This window comes from Salvelinus sp. IW2-2015, linkage group LG32, assembly GCF_002910315.2.
Source record: "Salvelinus sp. IW2-2015 linkage group LG32, ASM291031v2, whole genome shotgun sequence".
Taxonomy (NCBI): domain Eukaryota; kingdom Metazoa; phylum Chordata; class Actinopteri; order Salmoniformes; family Salmonidae; genus Salvelinus; species Salvelinus sp. IW2-2015.
The window spans coordinates 17,351,226-17,360,410 of record NC_036871.1 but is presented as its reverse complement, the minus strand read 5'-3'; the positions used below and the strand labels follow the sequence as shown (position 1 = coordinate 17,360,410).

At 39.8% G+C, this 9,185-nt stretch overlaps 1 protein-coding gene across 7 annotated transcripts in view; it reads left to right on the top strand.

Moving 5' to 3' along the window:
- Positions 1 to 208: 208 nt before the first annotated feature.
- LOC111956382 (zinc finger MYND domain-containing protein 11) overlaps positions 209 to 9,185 on the top strand; it is a 29,237-nt gene continuing 20,260 nt past the window's right edge. For 3 of the 7 annotated variants that reach the window (XM_023976847.2, XM_023976846.2, XM_023976842.2), the window contains exons 1-2: positions 212 to 384; positions 6,481 to 6,616. In XM_023976847.2, coding sequence (XP_023832615.1) covers positions 6,486 to 6,616 — 131 coding nt within the window. In that variant the 5' untranslated portion in view covers positions 212 to 384; positions 6,481 to 6,485. Of the gene's footprint in view, positions 385 to 6,480; positions 6,617 to 9,185 lie in introns of all 7 variants that reach the window. The other 4 variants (XM_023976848.2, XM_023976845.2, XM_023976843.2 and 1 more) reach the window with 3 other exon arrangements.

Genomic DNA, 9,185 nt, shown 5'->3' with positions numbered 1-9,185 from the left:
TTTTAGATTATTCAAGTGTAAGGGGCAGCTTTTACAGATGTTGATCTTTTTTTGGCCAAAAGCCTGTTCAATATATATATGTTTTATTGTCACMTACATGCACTCTCAAAAGTTKCCTCACAAAAAAAACAAAGACAGAAGTGTGTCAAGCATAGACTGTAAAAATCGTGTCAAATCATAATTCCACCACTAGAGTYCTCCTGTGTAAAAACCTGTCCTGCTATGTTGGCGCTGTTTACCTCCCCAATCCTGTGCTGTGGCCAGCTGGACATAAACCATAATTCAGACAGTCTAAACTATCCCGGAAATACAAATGTAAGGTATTTTACATTGAATCATTCACGGAGTTATACAGACACATATATTATTAATACTGTAGTAAAGGTAAGTTTGACATTTATTTAATGAAACATGTATTACTTCAATGAAAACATTACGGCTAGTTAGCTATTTTATGAACATGGCGCCTTCGGGGGAAAAAAATAGATTTTCCATGCACGTTGTGGTAGCTACTGTAGTTTCTTTGCTACTGTCAAAACGATATTGTATTTGATTAGCCCAGCTACGCGGCTATTAATCRTGTTTGACAGCTAACGTTTGCTAGTTAGTACAGAACTGCTTTGCTTTACCGATTCGGCTAGCTAATGCGTTGGCTAACTAGCTGGCTAGTTACCTTAGCTTAATTTACTATTTGTTTTGTCGAACCATGTTTAGGTTGATAGCTTTAGTAGTTTACATCAAGCCATGCATATTGAAGTATTTGATCTAGCTAACTAACGTTTTGACAAGCTGTCTTTGGCCCACGCTTTGGAGATTATCCTATCCAAACGTTAGCTAGCTTCCTGTTAGTACCAACTAGCTACCTAATATTAAGCTGACAGTAGCCAGCTAACTGACTGGGAGCTCCCAGTTTGCTCTTGTGGCCTTGGCTGCTTTTGTTGAAATATCCACGGACTGTGTTGAATACTTAATCCGGAAATAAGACACCTTGGATGGTCTAGGGAAGAAGGCACAATTACCTGCTCTCCCCACTAACCATGTGCAAATAGTTGGCCAGACAAAATTAAAACAGTCACGACAAGGCGTATTAATGTGTCCAATTAGCTAGTTAGCTGGCCAATCTAGCTAGCTAACGCTTTAGCTAGGTAACAAAATGTTTGCCTGCTTGTCAACATTATGCAATTTGAATGTAAAAATGATTAGTTTTGTCCCATTTAGTTAAATGGTTAGCTGTAATAATAGTCGATGTGATAAGTGATTGCAATGAATTTAGCTAGGTACTACACATAGCAGGCCTATCTTACACCCAACAACTGTTTTATGCACATGTGCCGTTCGTGGTGTGAAAAGTTGCCTGGTATGGTTAGCCGAACCCATATTCAGGTCCAGCGAATGAGATGAGAGAGGTCAAAGTAGCTATCCTGTTTTTATATTTTCAAAATAGTATTTCTTGACTTAGTTTTAGCTATTCCTTCAGCTTTAGCACAGCCGCAGAAATCCTGAAGAAGTCCTATCTCCCATAGCTACTATTATTCATGGTGATTTTGACCGGCTGTTTGACCGGCTGCCCGTACCAGGTATATAGATAGCCTATATTCAACAGTGGTTAATTTCAGATGGTATATTTTATGTCACCCTCCTCTGTTGAACACTGGTTGTGTTGGAAGAGTTAAAACAGAGGAGCAGCTGGACCTTGAGGAAGACAACAAATGTTGCATACATTTGATCAACTTTATTCATCTTGATGCCAATAACTAGACTTATTTCATGTATGATTAAAAGCTCTGTCTTTTTTGTGCTCCTGGACACCTTGCATAATTGAATAGGGGAGTGTAGTTCCTCCACCTCTGTTGTATTGGAGTCATGTAGTGTCAGTCACCTTAGACAGAGGTGTGTAGCAGCTGTGATCTGTATTTAACTAGGCAAGTCAGTTAAGAACAAATTCTTATTTACAATGACGGCCTAGGAACAGTGGGTTAACTGYCTTGTTCAGGGGCAGAAAGACAGATTTTTACCTTGTCAGCTTGGGGATTCGATCTAGCAACCTTTCGGTTACTGGCCCAAAGCTCGGGCTACCTGCCGCCCTCTGCTGTTACTTTCCTTTGTAGGGTGCCAGTGGAGTTGAGCACAGAGTAGTGCTATGGCACAGTTGGCACTCATTAACGCCTACTCTGATTGGCATAGCATGGGATATTGCTCACTGTCACCTCTACTCCTCTCAGCAATCCTTCACCCTCTCTTACAGCTCAGCAGGCTGCATGTCAGGCATTGGAAGATACATGATTTACAGTCTTTCAACCCTCAGGTTATTTTTACTGTCTTGCTAAGGCCATACAAATGTAATGAAATGTTTAACAGTTGCCCCTCATCACTTTTCTCAAAAATAAAAAGTGAAAAAATACACCATTAAAATAAAAAATTATGTCCTCAAGCTTCCTGTAAAGAGAGATACACAACTTTCTGTCAGATTATAGCTGAACCATGCTTCTTTTAGTCTCGCCAAGAGGCTAAAATCTYTTGATTAGGTTGTTAGGTGTTGAATTAAGGTTGCTAACAAGAATCTCTACTCTTGAATTGTTTTATTTATATTTGCTCGCTTGCCTCACCTGTTAACATTTGATAAAATGTATATGGCCTAAGTGTTTGTTGCTCTATATATCAGTGTAAACTCAATATGCTTCACATATAAGATGCCATGGTATTGTACGGACTGGATGTGAGTGGCCTAAATCTGTGAAATTTGGCTCACATTTCAGTATCACATGTTTTGTATTCTGACTATGACCAATTGAAGAAAAAATTGAAGTACCTGATGTGTAGGCTATTTCCTCCTGTGTTTGACCCAATGAGTTGGTAAAATCCCAGGATGTGTGTAGGTAGGCTACTATAGGCTTATGTATTTAGTAAAGTGTTGTGAATGGTTAGTAAACCATGCTCATAATTTGGCCTTTGGTCTTTAAATGTTAGAGTTGAACAAAAGTATTTATGGATTTGCATTCTGTGTGTGAAGTCTGGACAAAAATGTACATAATGGCGCAGCAAGTGGCGCAGCTGTCTAAGGCACTGCATCTCAGTGCAAGAGGCGTAACTGCAGTCCCTGGTTCGAATCCAGGCTGCATCACATCCGTCCGGTCAATGTAAATAAGAATTTGTTATTAACTGACTTGCCTAGTTAAATTAAGGTTACATATGGTGAGGTTGTAATATCAGTTTTATGGTTACCACAGCCACAAATCTAAATTGGATGGCCTATATCTTTTTGGTCTTAATATATGGTTAGGCATACAGTTAGCAGTGTGGTTAGGGTTAAGATGAGGGTTAGGTTTAAAATAAGATTTCAAGAAGAGACATTTTTGAAATAGGTGTGGTTTAGCCATAATTATGACTTTGTGGCTGTGGTAACATTAGTGACAACCCATTTTCTAAAGTGACATTTTACGTTTCATGGAGGCTTATTAAACCTGTTATGGCTGCAGCCCGACACCGGTACACCTATGACAACATCCAGCTCAAATGCAGGGCGCGAAATTCAAAATCTATTTTTTTAAATATTTAACTGTCACACATTAACAAGTCCAATACAGCATTTGAAAGATAAACATCTTGTCAATCCAGCCAACATGTCCGATTTTTAATGTTTTACAGAGAAAACACCACATATATTTATGTTAGCTCACCACCAAATAAAAAGAGGACAGACATTTTTCAGCACAAGTAGGATGCAAGTAGCATGCACAAGCCAACCTAACTAACCTAGAACCAACCTAAATAACCTAGAAAAAAACTACCTCAGATGACAGTCCTATAAACATGTTACACAATAAATCTATGTTTTGTTCAAAGAAATTGCATATTTTAGCTATAAATCAGTTTTACATTACTGCTACCATCATAGCTACAGTCAGAAATCGCACGGGAGTAGCCAGAGAAAATAGACACCAACGTCAACTACCTAATTACTCATCATAAATCATTTCAGACAAATATATGGTGGATAGCTAATGAAAGACAAATATCTTGTGAATACAGACAATATTTCCGATTGTTGAAGTGTTTTACAGCGAAAAACACATATATCGTTATATTAGCTTACTACAATAGCTAGCAACACAGCAACATTGATTCTAGCCAAACGGTAGCGTTAGCACAGTTCGACAGATATATGAAAAAGCATCCCAAATTGGGTCCTTATCTTTGTGGATCTTCCATCAGAATGTTCTCCAAGGGGTCCTTTGTTCAGAAACGTCTTTTTTCGATCCAGAACGAACAAATACCCTCTTGAATTAGCAAGCACACTGGCAGTGCGACGCTAACCTCTCCATCTTGAAAAAATTATTGCGTCGCATCACGTCTAAAGTCCAGAAAACATTTCAATAATATAATTAAAGTATATTGAAATAACATACTTTAGGATGATATTGTGACATGTATCAAATAAAATCTAAGCCAGAGATCATATTCACCTTTACAGAGTGTTTTCCAGGAGCCGAGTCCAGGTGCTACTTCGCGCCCAGAAAGAAAAATAAACTGCGCAACACTCAATCAAAGAGGCTGTGTTCAAAATACAGGACGAGATAATCAACTTGATTTCAACTCTCACTTCCGCATGACACACAGAGGAAGGCGTATGACGTGTTTCTACAGTCCTAAGTGACATGCCCTTTTATAGACAAGGGCTCGAAGAGCGACATCGATTTTTGGAAATCTCACTCCGGATAGGAATGGACTGTAAAAATAGTTCTGTTCCACTTAGAGAAATATTAAAACGGTTTTAGAAACTAGAGACTGTTTTCTATCCAATAGTAATAACAATATGCATATTGTAAGAGCAAAAATTGATTAAGAGGCCGTTTGAAAATTTGCACATATTTTTCCAGTTTTTCAATACGCCCCCTGCAGCCAAAACAAGTTAAGAAGAGAAATGCGTGAATTTGGATTTGAAACATTGTTTCATAGGAATTCTCTGACTGCTATAGGAAGCTGTGTCATGAGAGAAGGCAATGCTCATCACATAGATACAACTGAGTCATTTGTGACATGGTGGGAAGCCAATTACCTGGACCTGAATGTACTGAAGACCAATGAGCTAGTGGTAGATTTTAGGAAAAAGAAAGATGTTTTTAATCCCATTTTTATTAATGGTGAAGAGATTGGTACTGGGGACTCTAACAAGTACTTGGGTGTAATAGTATATGTACTTGGGTGTAAAACAAACTGAACTGGAAGGAGGACTCCCACACTGTCTACAAAAAATACCAATCCAGACTGTACTTTTTAAGGAAGCTTAGCTAGATCTTTTAATGTCTGTGACAAAATGCTTCGCATGTTCTACAGCAGTGGCATGGCGAGTGTAGTGAGCTATGCCATTGTGTGCTTGAAAGGAGGACTTAAACAAGCTTGACAAAATTACCAAGAAAGCAAGTGCTACGTACTGCTGCAGCCGGTGAATCAATGCAGGACCTGTTCATAAAAATGCTGCATGCAAAAACACACATGATCATTGGCAATGACACACACCTACTCCACAGCACTTTAATGCAACACAAGAGCAGCTTTAGTAGCAGGTCCATCCTGCCTAGAAGTTCCACAGAGAGGTTTAGACAGTAATTTTTACCCACATTCATGAAGCTTTTTAACAAATGTAATTGATTAACTGTTTTAGGATGTCTTCCTATTGTTTTTGCTTGTTTCTCCCTCTAAAGTACGATAGGAAAACAGCACTTGAATCAGACTATTTTACGGATACTAAGTTGCAGGTCCCTTCATGTGTCTTAATCTTAAATTATTATTTGTTCTATGGCCGTGTCGGTAAGTTGCACAACTTTCATTGTGTCTTTGTAATAACAGTTTATTTTTCAGTATGATGCTTTTCTTCTCCCACTGAATAGCTTATATGTAGGCCATTTCTACTACAGGTCCCTAAATGCTGATTCCTTTTACATTGCAGTTTAAGGAAATTATATATATATATATATATATATATATATATATATATATATATATATAAAAGGAATTAGGAAGCCACCTGTGACACTTGCATGATCATTGGAGCTGTGTTGTGTCATCATGGACAATGGACATCTATTAGGCCAGTCAAGGCACATTTCTGAGGTCAGGACCTTCTGAAATGAGAATAGACAGTTTTGTTGTCTTGATTGGGTTGACCAATCCTTGTCCTGAAGGGCTTTGGAACCTGCAAATTCTTGTTGTTTCTTATCCTGTATGAATTCTTTATCCTGGTGGTTTTAGCTAGGAAGATGGCTAGAGGTAGCCTGATGGAATCATCCTGATCACTGCGTTCACCATTCTGTTGATGTGAAAATGAATGGTGAACGTAGCATTCAGGATTGTTCCACCAGGCTAGGCTGAAGGTGTAGTCTGCCCCTGCTCTCTATTGATGGTGCTCCTTGATGAGATTCCACAGTGTTTAAAGAAATAGCCTAATGTTTTGAAACCTTTCTTTTCTCCCATCCCTTGCAGGTGTCATGAATAAAGAGGTCATGTCACGTGTGGTGAAGAAGAGGCAGGCGGACCCTAAAGTGGTCCAATACGTGTGGGCCGCCATTGAGGTCATCCGCAACCAGAAACAAATTGCCAACATGGACAGGATCTCAAAGTAAGTGCTGCAGTCATACTAGTTCTGTTCCAATACGTATGGAAAATGGAGACATCACAAACGCCAAAAGAGTAGGCCTAAGCATTAGTGGAGACACCTTGYCGTTTTGGAGCCAAAACGACGAGGTGTCTCTAGTTGTTTACAATTGTGATGCACCTTCCATGCATAGCCTATTCACTTTCAATACGTATTGAGTTTGGTGGATGATGGATGGTCTTACCCACCCCGCTCTCAGGGTCATACTTGATCAATAGCTGAAATTATGATGGTTTCATGGTTCAATACTTGACATGGAATTTATTTAGCTTATTGACATTTAGACTACAGGGCTTGAMATTCAGATACATTTGCCAGTGGCACACCGATCACAGGAACGCAAGCTATGCATGCAGAATTTTAATCATGGGTGATTTCATGTTTCATTTGCAGTCTGGGCAAACACCTTATAGCCAACCATACAATCTGATATTTAAACCGATTATTTGGAAAACAAAATTAAAACCTTCCCCTCAATGATGACATAGCCTTAACATATGGAACCGTTTCAAATGTAATATTCCCCACCAGAAATGAGCCCAATAACATATTGGTGAAAAGTAATATATTTAGGGCCAGTACATGGTCCCTATTGCAGGCAGGTGTGCTATTTTAGCAATTAGCATTATCACCTGTAGCCTGATGCAGTATCATGGCTACATTGCTGAAGCATGGAGTTGCTAATCTGCATTGTTTACCCCAATGGGCTAATCATTAGCTACAGTGCATTCGGAAAGTATTCAGACCCCTTCCCTTTTTGTTACGTTACAGCCTTATTTTAAAATGGATTTATAAAACATTTTCCTCATCAATCAACACACAATACCCCATAAAGACAAAGCGAAAACAGGTTTTTAGAAATGTTTGCAAATGTATTATAAAAAATAGAGACCTTATTTACATAAGTATTCAGACCCTTTACTATGAGACTCGAAATTGAGCTCAGGTGCATGCTGTTTTCATCTATCATTCTTGAGATGTTTCTACAGTCCACCTGTGGTAAATTCAATTGATGATTTGGAAAGGCACACACCTGTCTATTTAAGGTCCCACAGTTGACAGTGCATGTCTGAGCAAAAACCAAGCAAGGAGGTGAAGGAATTGTCCGTAGAGCTCAGAGAAAGGATTGTGTCGAGGCACAGATCTAGGGAAGGGTACCAAAAAATGTCTGCAGCATTGAAGGTTCCCAAGAACACCGTGGTCTCCATCATTCTTAAATGGAATAAGTTTGGAACCACCAAGACTCTTCCTAGAGCTGGCCGACTGGCCAAACTAGACAATCGGTGGAGAAGGGCCTTGGTCAGGGAAATGACCATAAACCCGATGGTCACTCTGGCAGCGCTCTAGAGTTCCTCTGTGGAGATGGGAGAACCTTTCCAGAAGGACAACCATCTCCGCAGCACTCCCCCAATCAGGCTTTTATGGTAGAGTGGCCAGACGGAAGTCACACCTCAGTAAAAGGCACATGACAGCTCACTTGGAGTTTGCCAAAAGTTACCTAAAGGACTCTCAGACCATGATAAACAAGATTCTCTGGTCTGATGAAACCAAGATTGAACTTTTTGTCTTGAATGCCAAGGAAACCTGGCACCATCCCTACGGTGAAGCATGGTGGTGGCAGCATCATGCTGTGGGGAATGTTTTTCAGCGGCAGGGACTGGGACACTAGTCAGGATCGAGGCAAAGATGAACGGAGCAAAGTACAGAGAGAGATCCTTGATGAGCACTCATGACCTCAGACTGGAGTGAAGATTCACCTTCCAATGAGACAACAACCCTAAGCACACAGCCAAGGCAACGCAGGTGTGGCTTCGGGACAAGTCTCTGAATGTTCTTGAGTGGCCCAGCCACAGCCCAGACTGGAACCYGATCGAACATCTGAAGAGACTTGAAAATAGCTGTGCAGTAACGCTCCCCATACAACCTGACAGAGCTTGAGAGGATCTGCAGAGAAGAATGGGAGAAACTCCCCAAATACAGATGTGCCAAGCTTGTAGTGACATACCCAAGAAGACTTTGCTGAGTAAAGGGTCTGAATTCTTATGTAAATGTGATATTTCAGTTTWATTTTTTTGTAAATTTGCAAACATTTCTAAAAACATGTTTTTKCTTTGTCATTATAGAGTATTGTGTGTAAATTGATGAGGAAAACAAACAATTTAATCCATTTTAGAATAAGGCTGTAATGTAACAATGTGGAAAAAGTCTGAATACTTTCCGAATGCACTGTGGATCAGACTCTAAATATGTTCTTGTTGCTTGTTTAATGTYCTAAAAAACTCCCACTGCCACTAGCCTAATAAAATCATGTGATTTTTTACAGTGTTTATAAATACAGTGCAATTGTGTGAATTTTACAATGAATATAAGCCTATTGTTTATGCACTCAAATGGCCGCGACACATGACATGGCCGAAGTTCAACTCTGCGGGTCTGGCTCGAGTATCCAGGCCGTACTGAGCTGGGAGTCACATGAGACGGAGGGGGAAGGCTTTGGCATTCTTGCCACCGCTTGGGAACCGAATGCTGGTTG